The sequence below is a fragment of the Panicum virgatum genome, chromosome 9K (assembly GCF_016808335.1).
Source record: "Panicum virgatum strain AP13 chromosome 9K, P.virgatum_v5, whole genome shotgun sequence".
Taxonomy (NCBI): domain Eukaryota; kingdom Viridiplantae; phylum Streptophyta; class Magnoliopsida; order Poales; family Poaceae; genus Panicum; species Panicum virgatum.
Window position 1 is genome coordinate 59,773,610 of NC_053144.1, and position 23,597 is coordinate 59,797,206.

The 23,597-nt window shown below is 52.3% G+C and overlaps 4 protein-coding genes across 4 annotated transcripts; 2 read left to right on the plus strand and 2 right to left on the minus strand.

The window, feature by feature from the left end:
* Positions 1 to 5,456: 5,456 nt before the first annotated feature.
* On the plus strand, positions 5,457 to 10,303 carry LOC120652890. The gene is made up of 4 exons (XM_039930829.1): positions 5,457 to 5,945; positions 6,034 to 6,117; positions 7,101 to 9,608; positions 9,711 to 10,303. Exons 3-4 carry the CDS (start codon positions 7,215 to 7,217, stop codon positions 9,996 to 9,998), a joined length of 2,682 nt encoding a protein of 893 aa, XP_039786763.1. The 5' UTR covers positions 5,457 to 5,945; positions 6,034 to 6,117; positions 7,101 to 7,214; the 3' UTR covers positions 9,999 to 10,303.
* Positions 10,304 to 10,471: 168 nt separating this feature from the next.
* On the minus strand, positions 10,472 to 13,697 carry LOC120652889. Its single transcript, XM_039930828.1, has 3 exons — positions 13,214 to 13,697; positions 12,696 to 13,070; positions 10,472 to 11,391 (listed from the first exon to the last, which is right to left on the minus strand). The coding sequence occupies exons 1-3, from the start codon at positions 13,529 to 13,531 to the stop codon at positions 10,762 to 10,764; spliced, it is 1,323 nt and encodes a 440-aa protein (XP_039786762.1). The 5' UTR covers positions 13,532 to 13,697; the 3' UTR covers positions 10,472 to 10,761.
* Positions 13,698 to 19,137: 5,440 nt separating this feature from the next.
* LOC120652891 (fructose-1,6-bisphosphatase, chloroplastic) lies at positions 19,138 to 21,081 on the plus strand. The gene is made up of 4 exons (XM_039930830.1): positions 19,138 to 19,641; positions 19,734 to 19,958; positions 20,086 to 20,592; positions 20,732 to 21,081. The coding sequence occupies exons 1-4, from the start codon at positions 19,201 to 19,203 to the stop codon at positions 20,801 to 20,803; spliced, it is 1,245 nt and encodes a 414-aa protein (XP_039786764.1). The 5' UTR covers positions 19,138 to 19,200; the 3' UTR covers positions 20,804 to 21,081.
* Positions 20,985 to 22,118, minus strand: LOC120652892 (17.4 kDa class I heat shock protein-like). Its single transcript, XM_039930831.1, has one exon. It carries the CDS (start codon positions 21,992 to 21,994, stop codon positions 21,524 to 21,526), a length of 471 nt encoding a protein of 156 aa, XP_039786765.1. The 5' UTR covers positions 21,995 to 22,118; the 3' UTR covers positions 20,985 to 21,523.
* Positions 22,119 to 23,597: the final 1,479 nt, after the last annotated feature.

The window sequence follows — 23,597 nt, forward strand, 5'->3', positions numbered from 1 at the left end:
CTGCTGCTCGTGCTACGGAAACAAACAGGGCCGCGGAAGGTGATTGACGGGCCTATGAAATTTGTGTGTACCCCTGTAGTAGTACGTAGGCTGTACCCGTACAACACCTGCACCGGTCCTGTTTATTTGGCGAAAAGTTGTTGGTTTTAGTATTGTAGTACATTTCGTTGTTATTTGATAAATAATGTCCAATCATGAACTAATTAGGTTTAAAAGATTCATATTGTGCTAATCAGTTAGACTGTGTAATTAGTTATTTTTTCAACTGCATTTAATACTCCATATATGTGTCCGAACTTTCGATGTGACAGATATTTTAGAAATTTTTTTGGGAAATAAACAGAGCCTTACTGTAAGAAGCTTGCTCCCTCGAGACTTTACTCGTTGCAACGCCCTTGCTGAGCGCTCATGGAACAGTGATGGGTGATCCTCGTGCAAGCCAAGAAGGCAAGAACCTACCGCACCAGTCAAAATGCTACGGCTCCTACGGCTCCAGTTGTTCGGAAGTGCCGATCCCTCCGCGAGTAAAAAGCTCGCGTCTGTGTGAAACTGTGAACTCCGCCAGCGCTCGGGCACCAGTACGAGGCCACACGGCCCACGACCACAAGCAGAAGAGCGGTGGTGTGATGGCTGCCGTTCTGTCGAAGATGCGTGCCAGTACTACGGAACGAAGATCAGCAAGACTGCCGAGCAGTGGGAAAAAAAACAGTCGCCTTGTTGGGCTGGCTGGCTGGCTGGATGGCTGGCTGATTTCGCGTGAGAGGAAAATACTATTGGCTGGTTGGTTGGTTGGTGGCTGGGCTGATTTTGCGTGAGAGAAAAATACTGTTGTGGCTGGCTGATTCCGGCTGAATCCGCCAGCCGAACAAGGCTAGTGCCCAGATCGCAAAAGTCAATCGATCACATCAACATCCAAGAACAGACCCGGCCCTGCACCCCGCTGTTGCCCACTCGCTTGCCCGACAGCGCGGCACGGCGCCATGCCGCCATGCTCTCCGGGCCGCACGAACCGAGCAAGAATCGTGTGAACCGGCTGGAAATCTCAAAATCACCAGCCCTAGTGCGGCAGCGCCCCCGCACCGCGTTGCCTTGCTCCTGGCCGGTACCCATTTGGCGCCGATTCTTGCCCCCTGTGCCGGGGCCGGCCGGGGACGCTGGCCTTTGGATTCTTCCAAAGCCGCTGACGGGATCGTGGCGGGCACCCGCCCGGCTGCTTTGCCCAAAGCGACCTCACATAGTCACATTAGGCCGGCCTCTTGAGGGCTTTGCGTGATTTTATTGATTTCTAGCGTTTGGTGCTCTCCTTTTCGTCCGGTTTTTCCGAGCCGTGTACAGCGCCCAGCCTCCAGTAGGCATCTTTCTAGAGTCAGGTCTCTCTCTTTTTCTAAAAAAAATAAAACCTGGATGATCTCGGCGAGAAGAAAACGAAGCGGAGCAAGAGAAGAAGAACGGGTCCGGCGAGCTCCGTGAGATTCCGGGACATGACGGAAAGCTGCTGCTTTAACTCGCGTCGGAGCCGGACAAGATCCCCCCAATCATTTCGACGCCTTCTTCTTTCCCCTCCTCCTCCTCCTCCTCCTCCTCCACACGGCCGTGTTTCGCGACCTTATCGCTTCCCGTGACGCCTTCTTTTTGTAGCTTAGCGACCGGCACGTTGCTAACCCCGTATACAAATCGATCATTCCTCCGCCTGCTAAAAATATAGGTCCGTGCCATTTGTTATCCGCGGTCTGGTCTCCAGACATTTGGCATGTGAAGGATGTTGCTCAGGCGTCAAACTTGCCGGCGAAATTACAGGGGAGCTGGAGCTGGGCGCCAAGACACACATGGCTGACGACGCGGGTGTGGCAGCCGAGCAGGCGGCGCCCGGCGCGCTCGCGGGCGCCGCGCAGATCGCGCGCCGGCATGATCGCGTTCGAACAAAGGAGACCTGCGCGTCGCCGTGTCTCGTCGCACGCATGCAGCTTCCGGGCCAAGCGGTGGCAGGCTCTCTGCAGCTCTGGAAACCAGAGAGGGCATTCATTGTTGCGTAGCATTGGAAGCTGGACGCCGTTTCCAGCAGCAAGCAATGTATGGCCTCCGCTCTCCAAGGTACCTGCTCCTCCGTTCCGGGAAAGCTTTGTGCTGGCAGAACGCGCGCTCTACGCATGCGATGCGAACCAGCAAAGACGAAAGAGGCATGCATGCCCCCCCCTACAAAGACGCTTGTACTGCGCGGCAACAATTAAAGGATGCTGAACGAAACCCGATCCCACCCCGTTTCCGGAATAAAGATCTTCGCCACATGAGCGAGAGAAAGCGGCTCCGAAGAAATGATGTTTCGAGCATACGGCTGGCCGCGTCGTCGACTCGACAGGTAAAAGTACAAAGGCCAAAGCAAAAAATCACTTCGAAGACGATGGTGGGGGGCAAAGGATCGATACTAAATCCGCATTTTTTGTTCCTGTCGACTACGTGTGTTGTGCTTGCGCTTTTGCGCGTGAAGCACAATTAGTACGTGTGTCACTTGACTGATTCTTCTATTTTAAATGTAACGTCACTTGTCACATGGATCAGCAGCCATAATTAGCGAGGAAGCCACGGTAGCATGTCTCAAGTTTGCATTGGGATCCATTTAAGTTTTTCTGATCCTCGAGAAATTGTCACATGGATGTACTAATTTACCAACTCCTGCAATGAAGCTATGGCGAGACATATATAAAGCGATTACATGCACTAATTTTATTTTCAGCCGTTTCGGATGCTTATATTGCTCAACTACCCCACTTCTTAACTCTATAGTCTATACTGCTACTAGCACTAATTGCATAGTGATCGCACAGCATTTTAGCGATTCCTGCCTGCAGCGTTTTAATGAACTGATGCGGTACAGCGTACATTGTCGGACTTTAGTCAATAGGTGCATCTTAAAACTATAAAAGTAAACGTTCGCTATCAGTTTTCTACGATGTAGTGAATTTTTAGGTGTACTTTTAGCACTTACGAACTTCTCATTGGCCGCAGTATTTATGAAAAATAAAATCCAACAATGCAGGAGAAGAGGTACCATGAGAAAGGTCAAATAAGTAATTACATAGGCAGGGCAGGAGGGAAAACGGTGAGAGAAAACAAGTTTATGTGATAGTATTTTTGACATTTGAAATGTATTTTTCTCACTTTATTTACACCCAGAATTTCTAAATTTCCTTTTCTGAAATCAGAAATGGATGCTTGAGAACAACTTCATCTCATCCATTTTTTATCCCACTCCACCCGTTCCAAATTATAATTCCTTTGATTTTTAAATTCTAAATTTGACCACTCATCTTTTTAAAAAAATTATACAAAATATCACTTTTTTATTATTGCTTGCTTTAATTATTATTGATAAAAGTTCTTTAAAAATACCGAGTTTTTATCCACTCCTTCCCGACACTGCCACCACCTCGTAGTGGTGTGTCCCTTCCCTCCACTGCCCTCTTCTCCTCCCTCCTCCCTTTTTCGTGCTCTGCTCGCGTGCAGCGTTCGAGCTCACCTCTCTTGTTCACCCTTTTTTATCCGCCACCATGGTTTCAACCGCTGTCAACCTTAACTCATCACTTACTTCACGGCGCAACCAGAGTCCACCGTCATCGGTTCCACCGCTGCCCTACCAGGCTACCACTCATGTTGTCCTGATGTCTCGGAGCTCCCTACCGTCGGAGCCCGGTGGTACAAAAGAAGAGGAGAGCTAAAAAAAAATCAACCAGGTAGGGTATGACGGCCCCGACTATTTTTCATTAAGAGGAAGTAATTGGCTTCCGTTCGTGGTTGCGCCGGCGAGAGAGTTTTTTTCTCGGAGATGGAAATTTGCCCACGCGGGATTTGAACCCCAGCGCCTTGTTCGGCTGGCTGGCTGGATGGCTGGCTGATTTGGCGTGAGAGGAAAATACTGCCGGTTGGCTGGCTGGCTGGCTGATTTGGCGTGAGAGAAAAATACTGTTGTTGCTGGCTGAATCTCCCAACCAAACCAGGCACAAATCTGTCATGTGCCGCCGGAGTGCTTCCACTTAGCATTCTTTGGCAAAAGAAGGGAAGAGGTAGAAGAGAAAAAAAAACTGGAGGTAGTTTTCACTTATCCGTGGTAATGCAATTCCGTATTGTTTTCAAATCTCTTTTTTGTTTCTTTTTTCTGTTTTGATGTCTACGATGGCGGCGGTACTGTATCTCAAACCTTCCTCCCCCTGAGTCCATGATCACCGTGTTCGGTTGGTGGGTAGGACTCCAGCCCTACAGTAATTCCCTCTCACACCACTCCAGCTCTAGCCTCCAGTCAGGTAACAGTATTTTTCTCTCACACCACTCTAACTCCAGCCTCCTTCGGTCCCCCGCCCAAGCAGCCAAGGCTATGTTTAGTTCGTTTGCAAATTTTTTTTGCGAAAGTTGCTAATTTGAAGTACTAAATGAAGTCTATTTACAAAATTTTTTTTACAGATGGGTTGTAAATCGCGAAACGAATTTAATGATGCTAATTAATCCATGATTAATTAATAATTAGCGGATGGTTACTGTAGTATCATTGTTGCAAAATCATGGATTAAGTAGGGTTATTAGATTCGTCTCGCGATTTACATCCCATCTATGCAAAAAATTTTATAAATAGACTTTATTTAGTATTTCATGTATGTGTCGAAATATTCGATGTGATGGATTTTTTATTTTTTTTGTGTTTACAAGGGTAGGAAAAACAGGGCGCAAGTGCCAAGCATGAATCACATCACATCGGCGATCAATCACATCCCCCTAACTTTGCCGTCCGGATAACCAGAAAACCCCAAATCCGGAGGTGGGGCGTTTAGTTACCAAAATGAAAATTTTTGGACGTAAAATCGACTGTTTGATCAGATGTCGAGAAGATTTTTCGAATACTAATTAAAAAACTAATTTCAGAACTCATCTGGAAACCGTGAGACGAATTTTTTGAGGCATTTGACCGCATTATTAGCACATGTGGGTTACTGTAGTACTTATGACTAATTAGGTTTAAAACATTCGTCTCGTTGTGTACATTCAAATTATACAATTAGTTTTATTTTTAACTATATTTAATACTACAACGCGAGCTGCACGGATCACGGGCGCGGAGCGGGTAACGCAGTACACACACTACATACAGACTATACAGTACACTGCACGGGGGAGGGAGGGGCTCGCCTCGCGCGGCAATAATGAGACGGCCCCGGGGGATGGGATGCCTTGCCTGCCGCGCCGCGGCGGAGGAGCACTACACGAGCAGATGGAAGAAGTCGCCGTCCGCCCGCGCCGGGCGCCGTGCCAGAGCAGACGCTGCTGACCTCACCCTCGCGCACACACCTCACGCCCGCCGCACTGCCGCACACACCGCCACCCGGGCCCCCCACCCTGCCCGTCCGCCCCCGCGCTTTTCTTTTACTGCAGCGCAAGTGCCGACTGCCGAGCCCCGCCCCCTCCCTCTCCCCGTTCCCACCACTCCAAGATCCGATCCATCACCCGTCCCATCCAGTCGCCTCCTCCCCCTCGTGATCCCGACGACGACGACGACGACGACGACAACGAAACAGCTCAGTTTCGTGCTTTTCTCCAGCACCGCAGCCCCCCACCCCACGCCCCACCTCCGGAGTCACAAGGCTGGGAGGTACCAGTAGAAACGTGAAGTGAAACGGGGGGAGGAGTGGAGGAGAAGGCCCGGCCAGCAGCGAGCACGCGGGGCGCACCACAGGCGCGCGCCGGCACCGGCCACCTTCCTGGTCACCCAACCCATCATCTATAGGAAGGGGGGATAGGGGAGTAGCAGTAGGCAGTGTAGCACTGCGGCTCCTACCACTCCCACCACGCCTCCAACCCCCGTCCTATACCATACCAATCCGCCGCAGGTCTCTATCCAGCCCACTTGCCCCTCTCCCCCGCCACTGCCGCGAGCTCTCGCGTCGTCTCTCCCTTTCCCTCAGGTGATGCATCTTTTATTTCGTTGCACTGGAGATTTTGCACTGTCTTCCTGTGGTCGCTTGCTGATCTTTCTTCTTGGTGGCGCTGCAGGCGTGGCAGATCTGTTCCGTGATCCCCCAACTTGGATCTTGATGATTTGGCGACTATGAGGCGTCGATTCCTCCGGGCGAGCTGGTATGTGCTCACCTCGGTTTTATGTGTTCGTTCGATTCCATTTCTGGGTAATGCGGGCAATTCACTAGGGACTTCGGGATAGTGAGAGTGAAGGGGGTTTCTGGCAGGGTTTACCGGTTTAGTGTCGCGGCTTGCGATGTTGTCTTCTTGTTTCCCCGTTTGTATTGCTGTAGCTAATAGTCTTCGTTGATGATGCATTCTGCGGCTAATCTGCAAAAAGGAAGACAAAAAAAATTGAGTTTTGTTTCAACCCAGTTCGTGATACTTTTTTCGGCAGCAATTTCGAGCTTTTGTTTTGCATCAGCAGGTTTACCGTCACTCACAGTAAAGAAAATCAAATGGAAAAGATCCGTTTTTTCTATCAGCAAACAAGAACAGATGTTCGGATGTCCGTGGCACACATTGCATTAGGACTGAATACTGAACTATCAATGGCTGCCTGGTTCTCTGGCTGTTGCATATACTTTTCTTTATTTTAGTAGCAACACACTTTCTGCAGTAGTGTATGGATATTGGCATCAAGCTCTCTTTTTTTTAGGGTGTCTTTTTATCTCTTTTTTTTAGACAAACGAAACTCTCCGGCCTGAGTGTCTTTTTATCTTTAGCGGGAGCCCTTTTTTATTTAATTTTTTATATCTTGCACGCAAGATTATGGACATGTCCTCATTAGAACATTATTATGCCAAAAGATGTCGGTGGACTAGCACCTCCGCACTGCAGACATGTAGAAGCAGCATAAACCATACCTACAGGATTCCCGGGAGACAGAATGATGTAATTAATACATTAGACATTCTTAATTCTTGATAAAATTAGCATAACACAGTATTTTTTTTTGATGGCGCATAACACAGTATTGAATGGTAGTCTTACTTCTTGCTATTTTCATATGCTGATGATTGATTAGAGTGAATGCGTATTTTCCCCACAGAAAAAAGTCGCAATTACATTTCTTTTGTTTTTTTACTCTTTTGCATTTTCAGGTCATAGGGGAGTGTGGTTTCCTGGTCCTCTCAATTCAACCTCTGGAGTTTGGATGTTGAATTGAATCAAGTGATACCCGAAACTTCTCCTTCATATGGTCAGCCATCATAAAGATGCCAACAAAAGGACAGTTTAGCAGTGAAAGGAATGTGAAGAACATATCAGGTCGTGATGGACAAAAGAAGGGAAATTCACTGCATGACCAAATTGCATCCCTGCCAAAGGACAGGGTTGGGGCGGTCAATGGGAATGTAGATGGAAAATTTGAGGATAGAATCCGAGTTGCGAAGAATGATAAGTTCCGAAGGCAACGCGAATCTTTGAGTGGGGAAAGGGCTGCATGCATGAAGGGCTCAAAACCATGGCCTGGTCGAAAGACAAATACTGTTGATGAACTTGTCAAGCATATGTCAAATGTTCCTTCATATTTACAGCATAAAGAGACTGCTGACCATCGTCAAGACAAAGCACTGAATGTTGGAGTTCTTGAGTGGGGCCTTCTTGCCAACTGGTCTCAGCAACAAAAGCATGATCTTACTAGAAGCCACGGAGCCTCTCCATCCAGTACTAGCAGGTCTGTACTATTCTCATCTCCATCACATTCGTCTGCCAGTCCCAGCAGCAGATCACTTGAGAGTAATCAGTCTACCCCAGTGAGTGACAATCACCATTCATCCATCAGAGGTCAGCAGAGTAGGCTGGCAGATAAACACCATGGGACTGCCAGATATTCACCTAGCCCAAATTCTGCCGTATTGAGCTTGTTGCCAGCGCACAGCAAACATCCCTGCCCAGAGACCACCAGTAATTATGTTGGCTCAGGTCTCAGCAATGTTTCTTTACCCTCTGACTCTCTAGGTTCTTCCTCCAGAAGTTGCGGAAGACCTGAAATGGACGAAGATGAAGAGAGTAGGAGGATTGAAGACATTGTGCATCACTGTTCTCGTAGACTTTTTACAGACAGCGATAGTATTGGGAAGAATTTGTTCGCCTCAAATAACAATAATTCCTTGTGCAATGATCCTGAACAGAGCAGCGTCTTGAATGGTCAAAGTTTTGAACCACTAATATCTTATGCTGTGATGGACACTCCTAGAAATGGCAGTAGGTTACCTGATGTTTTCTTGGAGGATATTGAGCCATCCCATGAATTTCCTCAAATTCCATACTCATGTCCACTTCCCATCATAGATTCAGCAGCTAAAGAGATTCACACCACAAGCACTGAAGCAAGAAATAATTTTGTTGGTACAGCTGCAAAAGTAAGTAAGAACAGTAACCGAAACCGATCTGTGATGAGTGGCATTGAGAATCCTCCCCAATGCTCTGCAAAGTTTAGTGATAGGATGCCTGATCGCCATCTAGGTGCTCGGATGAATCGAGTGAGCCGCAGCTCCAGCCTGAAGGAGACACAATGTGCTCGACAGCCCGATGTAGGGCCCTCTGTCGATACGATAGGAGACAGATCATCATCCAATGGCAAAGGTAGGCGAAGCCCATTGAGGAGGATGTTAGATCCAATATTAAAGCCAAGACATTCTAGTCCAGTACGACCTTCATTTGTTCCGAAGTGTCATCTTCCAGTCAATACCACTAAGCAGTCTCTGGACATGGGCGGATCAGTGCCACAGAATGTGCAGAGGTCAGTTGATATGATAGTCAATTCGAATTATCCTACAGAAGCATGTATAAACCAGCCTCCTCATGTGCTGTTGAACAGTGCAAGATACCTCCAGCAAGAAAAGGATTCACCAACGACAAGGCAGGCGCTTCTGCAACTAGCATGGAAGAATGGCTTGCCTTTATTCATGATGTCGTATGGGGAGTCTGATATCCTTGCAGCCACTGTTAGAAAGAAGGGCATCTCCGAGAAGGATGACCTGGAAAGCACATATGCTGTATTCACTGTTGAAGAACCTAAGAAAAAAAGTGGAACGTGGATCAAGGCAGGGGGTAAGAACAAGAAACATCACCTGTTATCCAGCATAGTTGGAGAATTAAAGGTTGCACATAAAAAATCAAGATGCCACCACACAAAAAATGTTCATGTACACAGGGAGTTTGTTTTGATTGGTTCTGAATTTCTACCGTCATCTGAAGAATCAGGTGATTTGCACATCAGCGGAGAGCTTGCAGCTTTTATCAGTGCACTGCCTCAGCAAGAAGCGGAAACTTCAAATCAGTCATCTTCACAGAATATGGGACAAAGTGATTTGGCGCCGAGTGGCTGCGGTTGCCCCCCACTGGGAAACTTCCAGCCTAGTACAAGGAATGCTAATTCCGGTCCAGCCAATGTTATTGCCGTTCTACCTGATGGTTTCCATGGCACATCAACATCTGGGCAGCCACTGCCTTTGATCGAGAGGTGGAAATCAGGAGGTTCTTGTGACTGTGGCGGATGGGATGAAGGTTGCATGCTGAGTGTCCTCACGGGTACCCTGGGAAATGGTGCTGTTCAAGCTAACCAGGCCATGGATGGCAGCCAGCGATTTGAGCTTGTAGCTCAGGTGCGCCCTAGCTGTCTTTCTTTCTTTTTTCCTTATTTTGCCTATATCCAGTATCTCTGTTACAACCAAACAAATAAACCATTGCTTAACCTGTATTGGCAGGGTCGATTGCGAGAAGATAGGAATGCCTTCAGTATGACTTCCTTCAAAGAGGGTCTATATACAGTGGAATTCAGATCATCCATTGCTTTACTTCAAGCTTTTGCGATGTGTATAGTGATGCTTCATGGGAGGTGGTACCCTAACAAGATGCAAGTTGCTTCGCAAGCAGTGCAAGAGCATGATCTCCTTGTCAATCATGAGCTCAAGACCATGGCAGCCAGTCAAGGTAGAGCTCCGACCAGCTATGTGCCCCATCGGCCACCTCTTTCTCCAGTAGGCCGAGCCTAGCTTATCGCGATTAACTGTATGTTCTTTGTGTCCTCTCTTCAGTTGTGTAGTGCCTATGGGATCAATATACCATGGTCCTCTGGTCCATATACCCAAAGTGACAATCTCTGTGCAATCGGCCTTAGAAGTTAGAAGTAGCTACTTGTACATGTTGATGCTGTATGACTGCTATGATGCGGCTGCAAGGCCCATCTCAGTGCTTAGCTACCGTTTATATGTTCTCTTGTCAGTTGCTTATATGCTGAAAGGATACACACCTGCTACCTGTTGATACTAGTTTTTGATGTGTCTGTTGCATCAGCATATGTGCAACCGCTGAACGCCTGAACTTGCGTCTGGATGTCTGAAGCTGCCATGTGTTATCATTTCTGAATGCATCCAGTGGATCCTGCCTTAAGCCTTTCAGGGGTGCCACAAATGTGTTGCGCCATGGAAATTGTTGTGTCAGATAAGTGTAGCTGAAGCTTATGAGCGGGACAAATAATAGTCTAGTATTGTGACAGGGCTGCATTGTGATGTTCTTTCAGATTTACAGGGACTGAGCATGATAAGCTCATTACAACACAGCTACTCAGAATATCTATTGCGGATTACTCGCTACTCACTCCTGGCCTCATCTCTAGCTGAGGTAAATCCACACCTCGAAGAGGAAAAAAAAATCTCAACCTCAACATATTTACAGATCTTGCCACATGTATAATCTTATAGTAACAAGTGTCTGCTCTTCACTCAACACTGTAAGTACGTATGTCACGAGCGGCAGTCATGACCTCGCGATGAGCGAGTCTGAGTCGTCCATGTTCACGGCGGCCACCTGCGCCGGCCCGACGCGCACGGTCACCGCCGGTATCCTTATCGGCGGCGGCCGCGCGTCGGCCTTGACGATGGCCACGTCCTGGCCCTCCTTGCCCTCCCGAAGGTCGCTGGGCGGCAGGAAGCAGTCCATGGACAGGCCCCAGATGTTGAAGTCCACCTCCTCGATGTTCCACGCCTCCTCCATGCGCGTCCTGGTGTTGCCGTCCTGGCAGTCCCCGAACCGGACGAGCGAGACGGCGGTGCGGCCGGCGTGGGCGATGTTGACGCCGTCGACGGCGCGGTAGTCGTGGAGGCGCGACTCCATGGTGGTCTCCCAGAAGACGCTCCCGCCGGCGGCGCCGGCGGACTTGATCTGCAGCAGGTGCGAGTCCTCGAGCTGCACCAGCAGGCCGGTCCGCTGGCTGAAGTAGCCCCACACGGTGTGGCGGATGATCTCGACGCTGCCGCTGTTGCGCGCGCGCAGGCTGGACGCCTCCGCCTCCACCTTGAGCACGAAGCAGTCCTCGCCGTCGACGCTCCGCTCGCCGACGCACACCGAGTCCGCGAACAGGCTTGCCGTCAGCTGCGGGTCCAGACCCTGCACGTCGTCAACGCCATGCTAACTTCCGGTCAGTTCGCCGTGTCGGTCCATTATTCAAGTTGCAGTAAAAAAAAGGGGGGGGGGGGTCATTACGTGTGTGGAAACGTGGTGATTGCATGCAATTAGCACACAAATCAGCATTAGTAAACGGCAGCAGTGGCGGCTCGTCGAGCAAGTTGGTTGTGGTTGACTCCCCGGTCAAATCAGCGATCGAGCACGCGGAGGACACGAGGCTAGACAATCCTTTCCCTCCCCTGGCCCGTTGCTGTTTATCAGGTTGGTGCGGCGCGATTAGCGGGGAGAGTCGGGTGGAACCGGCCGCGCGCCCCCAACCGATTGATGATGGCCCATGTCCACGTGATGTGCGTCCCGGCCGCGCCGGCGCGGCGCACATGGCCGCACGTTGGGTGCTGCTGCTGCTCAGGGACCAGGGGGAGGACCCCGGGCGGGCCGAGGCCGACCCGTAATCACGCTGCGCCCCGCGCTAAGCGCCTGCTACGCGTGTAGCCTCCCCGCAGCGGCTGTTCCGCTGATCACATCACGCACTAACCCTCCCGTCGACAAGGACAAGCCGACGACGATGAGTCTCCGAATCCGTGTAGGTGTACCCGACCGGCGCGGTGGCGCCTGGGTCTCCCGATCACGGTAGCTAATGATGAGCGAACACGCTCGGCCTTATCCCCGGCACTTGCGCGCCCGGACCTCGGCCGCGGCTCGCATCGCAGCAGCTCGGGCACCGGTGATATTATTTCGGCGAGCGCTGCTGAAAAAGGCCTCTCATGATACCTCTGGTCCGTCTGCTCTGTCCTGCCGACAGTATGTGCAGTGCAGGGGAGGTCGACATGCCCTGACACAGGCATTCTACGCGACGATGGGTTTGTCCAGTGTGACGGCGTCCAGTCAGAGAGGCTGGATTGGACGTGTACATGCTGCATGCTGTAGCATCGTGGCCGTTCCATTGTCGAGCGCTGCTGCACTGGGAACACAATGCCATAGCGATAGCAATAGCAACAGCAGGTTCAGGTCGGCTTTGGCGCGAGTTCATCTGGTTGGGGAGTTGATCAAAAAAAAAAAACCTTACTGCTGGGGGTTGAGGCTGAGATGAGCGTGTTTTTAGCTGGCGCGGGACGCGACCGTACCTTCGACGGGTCCTAGGTGTCCCTCGCAGGCAGCACGAGCAGTTGTTGTACGTATGGAAAGTGGCCATGAGCACACGGCGTGAACAGCGCGGCGCTAGCTGGGAAAACGTACGCGGAATCACGCGCGGGTGCGCGGGGGGAAGCGTAGGGTACGCTACGCACCTGGAGGGATCGCCGGAGCGGGCGCGGCGGGCCGCGGGAGGCGTGCGACTGGTGCCATGGCGTCTGGCGCCACGCGACCTTGCCGTCGCTGCCGGCGCTGATCTTGCAGCCGGACACCACGAGCTCCAGGCACCACAGCTCCGGCTTCTTCTGCCACAGCACGAACCCGCCGACCTCGCCGCCGCCGCCCTTGCCGCCCTTCTTCCCGCCGCGGCGCCCGTTGCCGCCGCCGCCGTCGCCGTCGCTGCTGTTGAGCTCCGCGGCCGTCATCCGCACCTTGCCCATCGCGTACATGCTCGTCACCTTGTTCAGCGCCCATTCCCCGCCCGACGCCGCGATGTACTGCTGCACGATGTACTTCGCCGACGACGACTCCTGGAGGGCCAGCACGAGCACGCGCGCAGATGGACAAATCCGCCGATCAGCACGCCGTCAAGAACGACCAATAAATTAACACGATGAGAAATGCTGGTCTCGTCCGTTCGAGAGGCCGGCTGATCGATCGCGACCGTACGTACAATGGGGTCGGCCTTGAGCTGCTCGCAGAGGACGGAGGAAGGCGACTGCTTGGCGTGGTGGACGGGCAGCGGGATGAGCGGCGCGCCGATGACGCCGAGCATGAGCTGCAGCTCCCCGCGGCTCATGGAGCAGGGTTCGCCCGCGCCGGACCGGTCGCCGGCGTGCGGCCGCATCCACGCCTTGACGTTGGTGCAGCCGAACCTGGACCCCCTGGAGCCGCCGCCGCCCCCGCCGGAGAACATCTCCTCCGGGATCGGCACCTCCAGCACCGTGTCCAGCGCGTCATCGCGCTCCAGGTTCGGGCAGAGCTTCCTCATCGGACGGCCGGCAGGCGTGCTCGCCGAACTGCTCGCGGCCTCCGTCTCCCTTGTGGGTAGTGCCGCGGCGCGCGGGTGCGTCCTGATGTCTGCGCACCACAAAGTCCTCCCTCCTCCGCAGCAGCGCGTGTTAATGTGCCTCCCCTCCCTCTCGCCCAGTCCTGGGCCTCGGTGGACTTGTACCGGTTTTGATGGGTCGTGCGGGCAGCTGGCAGGTGGGGCCTTTCTTTATTTCGCGACAAGTTTGGTCGCGGCCGCAGGCTCTGCTTGCCCGTTAAAAAATTTCCCAATCTTTTCCGGTCCAGAAAGATTTCGTCGTGCGTGTGCACATACGACTACATGCTGCCCTTTCGCCAGACCCGGGCCTTTCGCGGTTGTGTAGTAGTGTTCCCACATATCCGTCCACTCCCTTTCCGACGAGCGCATGCATGGGAGTTTCTGTGGACCCTCTCCTGCCTGATCATGGGGTTAGTTGGTGAAAAACGCCAGTGTTTTTGTTTGAACAAGAAACACTGATGCTTTACTTGGTCCAAACTGTAATGGAGAATGTCCATTTTGGACTTGCATACTGCTTGATCAGTTTCAGACTGATTGGGTGATGCGGTGACGCCCAAGTTCTTTGGGAGAGCAATGCTAGCTGACCACTTTTGGTCAAGAACTCAAGACTGACCGTGCATCCACGGACCATGTCGTGCCCTGCGTACGCGCTCGCTTTGAACTCTAGGCTCGCTCACAACGGAAGAAGCCAAGGATGCACACCCACCACACCCACCAAACCCTCTGGCGCGGTCGCTCCCATCCCTATTCGTTCGCCCCCACTACGGCATAGTACCATACCATACCACCACGCAATCAAGTCCGCTGCCATCACGGCCGAGTCCCTTTCCAAAACCGGTACGCGGCCTACGTGACTGGTACCACTAGCTTCGAACGATTTGAAGGCGGCACGAGTCGTAGGCTCCGATCTGTTGACGCTCGCGCGTGCTCTCGAATCGCCATGGGCCCCCGTGTTAGGTGCCGCAATGATCGGCGAGCTAGCCCGGTCCTGGCACTGGCACAGGGTGGACGTGACGCAGTTTTCACCGGCGCCTCGCCGTCGCGCGCCCTAGTAGCTACCCCGGAGGACGGTGGTTGGGCCAGCCGCCGGCCGGCCGGCCGCCTCGCGCCGGTGGGACCGCTCGATCGGCCGGCGAGCGGCCGGGTGGGCGTCTACGCTGCCGGTGGCGTTAGCTTGCGTCGGCCGCGCCGTGCGTGCTGCTGCCCCGGTGCTCGCGCGAGCGTGGCGTTTTATTGTATTCGCGTTCGTGGGGGTGGGGATTGATCCTGTCGCCTGCGGGCTTCCTCCGACGTGCCAACCAGGTTGCTGCTGCTGCTGCTGGCTTGGCTGCTAACGGCCAGTCAGGCAGCCAGGCCATGGCCTCCACCACTCTGTCCTCATCATTGCCGGCGCTCTGCAGCCTACAGGTGTCCGGCTCCGGCTCCCGGCACGGGAGAAAGATCCACGGGCCAATCAGACCGATATTCCTCATCGTCTACTGTTCCCGATCCGATCTGATACAGCTGCCTGCAGTACATGTGCCGATCCTGTGTACTCTAATCAAGCCCCTGGCATCACTGACGATACCGGGAATTCGACTCATCACTACCACGATCCAGATCCACATTATTGCATATCGGGTAACAGCGAGGCCGATTCGGTGAAAATCTTTAATTCGGGATCTATCACAGCGCGGTGTTAGTGCCGAGCCATGTCCCTTCGCGGGGTTCACCGGCGGTCCGGCGCGACGCCGCCGCCACCGGCCGGCCGCTGTCACGATTGGTGAGCTGGGTTTGCTGGTGGCATCCACCGCTTGCCGGCCGGCTGCCACGGTGACGGGGGATGTCATTTTGCTTTGCCCGACGTGGCATCCCCAGCAACCAGACACCGCGATCTTGAATCCGGTGAGCGGCCAGCGCCTTTCGTGACATAGCTGAAATGGTAATGACGCCACAGTCCCTCACGTCGAGGCCCGACATCGCCGGACTCCTCGGACACCGACGCTTTCGCTGCGCCACCGGCGGTAGCGGGCGGCCCTCTTACTGCTCGTGGTGCGCCCACTAGAGAAGAGGAGTGGTGGTGGTTCCGGTGGTCACATCGGCCTGGAAATATTGGCCGCTCGGCACGTTACCGACAATTCATTCATTGATTCGAAGGCCCCGATGACCAATGGCTGAAAATATTGCCGGGTACTACAGATGAGACTCCGGGTTTTCTTTTTTAATGTCCCAGGGAAATAAAGTCAAAAGCAATTGGTTTGGAGGGGAGGGGGTACAGACCACAGAGGGGTTAGGCAGATGACAGAGATCCAAGCCGGATAACAAGCCGCCGTAACAGGTCAAAGGGAAAGGAAAAGAAAAAACACACAAACAAAGTTGAATCCTGGAGCCTGTGGAGCTACTATCACGTCTGGCTGTACAGAATCTGCGTAAGAGGACAAGGATGCGGACAAGACTACCGATTGTACGCTGGGGGGGGGGGGGGGGGGGGGCGTCGTGAGATCAGCGTCGGCGACGGCGATTCCAATTCGGCATGGCATGTTAGTATGTTCCCACCGGCCACCGCGACCGCACCAGCAGGCACCCAGCTCGGCGGCGCAGCCGCACACCTAACGGGCGGCGCACGCCACGCACACGGTGCGTTGGACTGGAGCCGCCGGGGTGTCTGTTCCGTCCACGTCGGTAGCTGCCGCAGAGATGTCAGCGTAGCGGTCTAGTGGGCACTGTTCCTCCGCTCACGCACTGTCGTCCTGTGTCCTCTGTCCTGGCGCACACAACCAAACCAACCGGATCCGCTGGGCGGACCCAATCATCCGGTGGCCTCCGCCACCGCCCCGGTGGGTGCGCAAAAGCCGCGCGCGGCCGACTGCGCCCGGGGTTAGAAAAAACACGAGGCGTGCCCCGGCCCTTTGGAGCTGTAAAGCGAGGGCGTCCGCGTCGGCCCCCCGCTAATGCGCCGGCCCCGAGCTCGGATGGAGGGAGATGCCCGCGTTCTCGCCACGGACAACATCCACACCGCGGCGTGGGTTGGGCACTCGGCAAGTAGCATCGGCAGCGGCGCAGCGTGAGATGGGATGATGCCGGGGCTCCCAAGTCAAAACACAAAAGGCTGCGTCCCCGATCGACCAGACCTTGGTGCTGGGATCGTTATGTGCCTGTTCTTTCCCTGCACAATCAGCGGCGAAATTTTGTGCCGAGAGCGACGCGTGCCGAAAAGGAAAGGAACGTGGGGGGGGGGGGGGGGGGGAGACGGCGATTTCGTTCGTTCGTCGCGCTCTCATCATCATCATCATCATCAGCGGTCGACCGGCGATGCCTCTGACTCCCACCGAAATTATTGGAAATGGTCAGTCGTCTAGTGAGAAAAGGCAGGTGCAGCCATGCCCCTATTTTTCCAACACTTTTATAATCATGGCTCCGTTAGGGAAATCCGCCGTGCGATAGATAGACTGATAGAGAGCACTACATTTTCGGCGAAAGCTCCTTGCTTTTCCAGGGAAAAGGTGACCGTTCTTCAGTGATGGTTAATGGTTTTACCGTGTCGGGTCAGCCAGCTGCAGGACAGGGCAAAAGTTCGGCGAAGCTTGTGATGAAGTTCAGAAGTTGTTTACCGTGTAGTACAGTAGTACCATGTAGCTGGGGGAGCAAATGGCAGCTGGAACCTGGAAGCCTGCTGGTAGGTTTACAATTCCGTGCAGGCAAGAGTGGGAAACGGCAGGTTAGAGAGTAGGCCAGCCAGTTGATTAACTCGTCATCGGTTGTTTCTTCCACTACCGGTGCGTCTCTGGATTCACACTGTCGTCGACGTGGAGTATATTCAGTATAGTTCTGGCAATTGGCATTGACCTACAAGGCCTGACATTTCCAAAGATGACGCACAGCCTGATGACATCCAAAAGACGGTGGTTCCTAAATGCTCGAGAGAATCAGAGACACGCTGAGCAAAAGCCTCGCGATGGTACCTCGACGATTCCGTTGCTCGTGAAGGGAAACGAACAAGCGAAGCGTTCTTCTCGACAAGTGTATTTGTCCGTACTTCTGCCACGACACGACACGGCTAGCAAGTGCTGTGCTTCCCGATCGGTAGCTAGCAGAAGATGGCTGGCTCGGACGGGTACAGATCAACGGAAGAGGACAAGTTTGTTGAACCTGTCGACAAGTCGATGTGAAGCGTAACACGACGAAACGAGTACTGTTATACATCATGCAGATTGCCTTGGAATGTTCAGTTGGTAGAGATTATAGAGAACATAGGCACTGTGTCGTGTGTCCTGTGATGGTTTGGTAAGTTGGTATCCTGCTACGGACGATTCCTGCGGGTGCAGTTCGCTAGACTCTAATGTATCGATGGGTTTTTTTTTTGTCGTTGTTGAAACGGTTGGTGCCGGTGTTAATAGTGACTGTGATGTAGTGCAGAGATGATTCGCTGTCATAATCAGAGCGAGGAGAGGAAGTTGCATTGTGGTTTGAGGTGAGAGATTTATTGCGCGGCTCCTTCTACCCTACTGATGTTAGCGGGATGCTGTTGTGACATTCGGTTCATCAGATCGGATGGCGAAATTACACTAGCTTTCAGTCTATTTAATGTAACTTGCTGTATTACCAAACAACCAAATCACTCCATCTGGGAATGAGAGGTGTGAGTACGGGTGCTAGCTCTAAAGAAATACTGTCGCTAGTCGCTACCGCTAGGAACAAGTACGGAGTAGAAAAGCTGATGCCATACACTGACCCTTTTCAGGCAAGACAGCTTAGACAAGCCAACGTTCCTCGCAGGAAGACCGCAAAGAGTAGTTTGGGCCTTTTGGGCCGGGCTGTGATAGTTTGGCAGATACAGGTTTTGGATTGGGATGTGATATAGGGTCATGGCTATATTGGGCCGCTTGAGTGGGCCATGCATAGTGTGGACCGAAATATATGAGGCCCACTTATTGCTCGTCGGTGATGAACAGTGTGCCAGTGGTGGTAGGGACAGTGGACTGTGGCGGGCCGTGCAATGCATAGCTTGTGCATCTTCCGAAATATAGATAGGAGTCTCCTCGGTGCTGCCGCTGCTCATGGATGGGGACATGGGGTACAGAGTACAGACACTAGACAACAAAACAGCATCCGTCGAAAAGAACGGCTCAAACTTCAAAAGAAGAAGAAGAAGAAATGAAAAGAGCGGATCATGTGTTTCAAATGTTGCAAATTCAAAATTCGAAAGTTTAAAGATATGAACCGTTGATCGTCATTGTCTTGTCGCATTTCATCTACATGCTTTGGATACAGGCATGCAGTTGAGCAAATTCCAGCGACATTTCACATTTCTCTTGAATTCGCGTTTGCCGAATGGAATAAGCATGCTTCTTTTCGTTCCGCTACGATCCAGTGAAGTAGTAGTCAGAAAGACGCCAAGAAGGTTCGGTGCAGCCGTAGAAGCTGGTCAGATGGCACCAACGTACAACAGTACAACATGAAGCTGAGGCAACGGCGTCCTCACAATTCTTCCCCCAATCCACACTCCCTCTCCGAAACCACACAAACCTCAACCCCGAAAACGATGGAACAAAACAAGAAGCCACCAGCCCGAGGCAGCCGCAGCAATCAAGAGCAGATCAGCAGAGACGAGGGCGTACGTGCCATCAGCAGCAATGGCCGCCGCCGCCGCCGCCACCTCCTCCTCCCACCTGCTCTTGCTCTCCCGCCAGCAGGCGGCCTCCCTCCGATGCCGCCTCTCCTTCCTCGGCCAACCCAGGAGGCCCGGCGGCGGCAGGGCTGCGGCCGCCCAGGCCCAGGCGCCGGGTGCCGGCGTGCGGTGCATGGCGGCCGTGGACACGGTGCCCGCGGCCACGGATACGAGCAGCGCGAAGAGCAGCTACGAGCTCGTGACGCTCACGACGTGGCTGCTGAAGCAGGAGCAGGCCGGGGTGATCGACAACGAGATGACCATCGTGCTGGCCAGCATCTCCACGGCGTGCAAGCAGATCGCGGCGCTCGTGCTGCGCGCGCCCATCTCCAACCTCACCGGCGTCCAGGGCGCCGTCAACGTACAGGGCGAGGACCAGAAAAAGCTCGACGTCATCTCCAACGAGGTAAAGTGACTCGACTGGGAAAAAAATTAAACATCCCAACGCGATCGAGCGACGCAGCCATCAATAATCAAGAGCACGACGCGCGCGCGCAGGTGTTCTCTAACTGCCTCAAGTCGAGCGGGCGCACCGGCGTGATCGCGTCGGAGGAGGAGGACGTGCCGGTGGCGGTGGAGCAGAGCTACTCGGGCAACTACATCGTCGTGTTCGACCCCCTCGACGGCTCCTCCAACATCGACGCCGCCGTCTCCACCGGCTCCATCTTCGGCATCTACGCCCCCAACGACGAGTGCCTCGCCGACATTGAGGACAATGGGACCGTACGTGCCAGTCGTCTTGTCTCGCCTCCTCCTGGCTCATTCCAGGCGTTCTGCGTAACGAATGCATCTCCAATAAACTTTCAAAAAAAAAATGCATCTCCAATCCAAACCGTCCCTGCGTGTGCAGCTTGATTCCGTGGAGCAGAGGTGCGTCGTGAGCGTGTGCCAGCCGGGGAGCAACCTGCTGGCCGCCGGCTACTGCATGTACTCGAGCTCGGTCATCTTCGTGCTCACCGTCGGCACGGGGGTGTACGTGTTCACGCTGGACCCCATGTACGGCGAGTTCGTGCTGACGCAGGAGAAGGTGCAGATCCCCAAGGCCGGCAAGATCTACGCCTTCAACGAGGGCAACTACGCGCTCTGGGACGACAAGCTCAAGCAGTACATGGACAGCCTCAAGGAGCCCGGCGACTCCGGCAAGCCCTACTCCGCGCGCTACATCGGCAGCCTCGTCGGCGACTTCCACCGCACGCTGCTCTACGGGGGGATATACGGGTACCCCAGGGACAAGAAGAGCAAGAACGGCAAGCTCAGGCTGCTCTACGAGTGCGCGCCCATGAGCTTCATCGTGGAACAGGCCGGCGGCAAGGGCTCCGACGGCCACCAGAGGATTCTTGACATCACGCCGACAGAGGTAAGGATGTAAATTCAGACTACGCATTAGAGGATGAGACACGATGCATTAGCTCTCGATAAGTACATTTGAAAATTAAATTGCGCCCAGCTGGATTTGATATCATCACGAGATGAGCTTTGTGCTCTTTGCCGTGCAGATCCACCAAAGAGTGCCCCTGTACATCGGCAGCGTGGAGGAAGTGGAGAAGGTGGAGAAATTCCTGGCATGAATAAGAATAATGTGCCCGATTAATGGCAGAGCCGTTTCATCAGATGGGGGGGAGGGAGGGGGGAAGAAATCCATTTTGAAGAATTCCGTTCTTGAGTTGCGAAATCTAACCAGATCAAGTTAGGGAAGGGATTCATATCAAGTATGGTTTGAAATCTTATATGCTACGAAACTTTAAAATGTTTTGAACTTTTTATTTGGAATTGGAATGGTAGTATGTCAAACGCGTGAGCACAGAATTCTGATCGTACAAACAAGCAGATAACAGATTTTACAGAACCGGCATTCTGTATCACTCGTTTATTTATGAAATTACTAGTGGAACAAAGACACAATGGACTCAGGTACTTGAGCCTCGACGATCACGCAAACAAGCAGGCTTACTTGCTCTGTCCCAAAATAAATGCAATTTTAAAACCGAACACGTAAATCAATGCTAAATGCAAATTACCAAATTGTCTCTTATCTTTTGTAAGAAAAATCTAGATATTGGCTTGTCTTTTGTACAAGAAGTTTCCGGAGACTCTTGTATTTTGTGGTTACTAGATCAAAGTTGTATTCTTTGTGGGATAAATTTTGAACCATAAAATTACATTTATTTTAGGACGGAGGGAGTAAAAAGAACCACACAGACTAAACTGACACCAGCGCACCAAAACAGAACGCATTCGTTTCCAAAACGGTTACTTGAGCTCCACAGACCACGCGTGCTCCTCCCTTCCTAGCCGGTGATCTGGACGGGCTTGACGTCGGGCCTCTTACCCTCCTCCTTGGGCACGGTGACGGCGAGCACGCCGTTCTCCATGGACGCCTTGATCTGCTCTGCCTTGGCGTTCTCCGGCAGCCTGAACCTGCGAAGGAAGCTGCCGCTGCTGCGCTCCACCCGGTGCCACCGGTCGCTCTTCTCTTCGTGCTCCTTGCTGCGCTCGCCGCTGATCTGGAGGACGTTGCCGTCCTCAACCTCCACCTTGACCTCCTCCTTCTTCAGCCCCGGCACGTCCGCCGTGAAGACATGGGCCTCCGGCGTCTCCTTCCAGTCGATGCGCGCACCGGCGAACGCCGCGGTCTCGGAGTCGGAGGTGATGCGAGGGAACAGGCTGCCGCCGCTTGGACCGAACGGGAAGCCCCGGAAAGGGTCCCAGAGGTCGAGGGAGAAGGGGTCGAAAGCGTTGGCACGGGGGATCAGCGACATGATGCGAGTTGGTGTTTTGAACTGAACGTTGGAACAGTGCTTGGGATCGAGTGGCTTGTGCGATCGAAGAGGCTTCTTCTGAGTTCTGAACTTCTGATCGATATACTTCGGGCTTTCTTGCCTGCTCTGTCCCGACGGCGGGGATGGCAAGAATTTATAGCGACGCGACGACCACCCATGGGCTCAGGCGGTAGTGCCGTAGTGGGCTCTGGGAAGTTCTAGATTGGACCAGAACATATTGTGTGTGGGCTGGCGGTGAAGAAGAAATCCATTCGCTCGAGAATATTCTAGTACGGCCCACAGGAATCCGTTCTGGATTTTGGTCCAACAAGCCTCTAGCCCATACTACCGCCTACGGAGTACGTGAAATCTCGAGAACCCCCAGGATTTGGAATATTTTTTATTTTTAACCTATTTTTGGATTTTATTTTAAAAATAACTCACTAGAATATTTGCATATCTATCCCATTTGGTCGCGTCGGGCAGCGCGGCATGACAAAAACACTCTGTCACGCCATATGCATTGGCATGACAAGGTGTGCCACGTTGGCACGCTTCGGAGCGCTTGGAAAGGGTCTGCCAGCGCATATTTCACGTGTCAAGCTTGTCACGCCATTTCCATCGGCGTGACAGTACAGTCTTGTCACGCCACCCCGTCGGCGTGACAAGGTCTGATTTTAGAAAAATCATAACTTTTTCATACGAACTCGGATGAAGATGATTTTTATATGAAAATTGTAGCACTAAACGAGATCTACAACTTTGTAGTTTTGACTTTTTTCATTTAAAGTCACTAAGAAGGTCAAATTATTGATTTAAGCTTTCGACAGTATATTAAGCACTTGTACCTCTATCGGATCGGATCGTCTCCAACTTAACATGTTTATCATGATTCCACCAATTATATTTTATATAATATTCAATGTATGAAATAGCATGGACTAACAAATATAATTTGATAAGAAATATAATGGGAAATCAAACTATAATTGTTTAGTATGGAATATAACGTAACACTATAGATATTATTAATGATAGCTTTAATATCTAGAGTGTTGGGATCTATGAGAGGCACCTCAAGCGATGGTCTTGGCTAGCCCAAACATGTAGTGTGATCGATGAGCTGAAGCGCCCCGACCCAAAGATCGAGGCTAAACCATGTATTAATAACCGAAGCAAGTCTCCGGTACAATACATGTTACATCAAGTAGAGTCCAAAGTCATACAGAGTTTTATTCAACCCGTACACGAGGAGTAAAGTGACAACACAAAGCTACCGCAAATAACCATAGGATAACGAGTAGCATAACGACATGCAAGACTAGCTCTTCGTCCATCACGGCTCCACTCGATCAGTTTGGGTGCGGACACGATCTACTCGTAATCTTCAGGCACAAAGTCAGGATCCTCTGAAAAAAATAATCAACAATGGTTGAGTATGAAGGTACTCAGCAAGTCACACCTCACCCTTACGGGGAGGGAGTTACAGATTAAAATTCAAAGGTCCATTAATCAACCAGAATATATAACAAATGTAGTATTAAAAGTAACCCAAACAGTCATCCATCTCATAAGCTAGGTGGCTCAACTAGTTAAGATGTCC

Excerpts from the sequence above, each read along its gene's own strand:
- LOC120652889 (XM_039930828.1), bottom strand. The coding sequence starts at position 13,531 with ATGAGGAAGCTCTGCCCGAACCTGGAGCGCGATGACGCGCTGGACACG. Across the intron at positions 13,071-13,213 it reads AGCTCAAGGCCGACCCCATT|GAGTCGTCGTCGGCGAAGTA; the intron begins GTACGTACGGTC and ends CTGGCCCTCCAG. Across the intron at positions 11,392-12,695 it reads CGCTCCGGCGATCCCTCCAG|GGTCTGGACCCGCAGCTGAC; the intron begins GTGCGTAGCGTA and ends GACGACGTGCAG.
- LOC120652890 (XM_039930829.1), top strand. The coding sequence starts at position 7,215 with ATGCCAACAAAAGGACAGTTTAGCAGTGAAAGGAATGTGAAGAACATA. Across the intron at positions 9,609-9,710 it reads GATTTGAGCTTGTAGCTCAG|GGTCGATTGCGAGAAGATAG; the intron begins GTGCGCCCTAGC and ends CTGTATTGGCAG.
- LOC120652891 (XM_039930830.1), top strand. The coding sequence starts at position 19,201 with ATGGCCGCCGCCGCCGCCGCCACCTCCTCCTCCCACCTGCTCTTGCTC. Across the intron at positions 19,642-19,733 it reads TCGACGTCATCTCCAACGAG|GTGTTCTCTAACTGCCTCAA; the intron begins GTAAAGTGACTC and ends GCGCGCGCGCAG. Across the intron at positions 19,959-20,085 it reads ACATTGAGGACAATGGGACC|CTTGATTCCGTGGAGCAGAG; the intron begins GTACGTGCCAGT and ends CTGCGTGTGCAG.
- LOC120652892 (XM_039930831.1), bottom strand. The coding sequence starts at position 21,994 with ATGTCGCTGATCCCCCGTGCCAACGCTTTCGACCCCTTCTCCCTCGAC.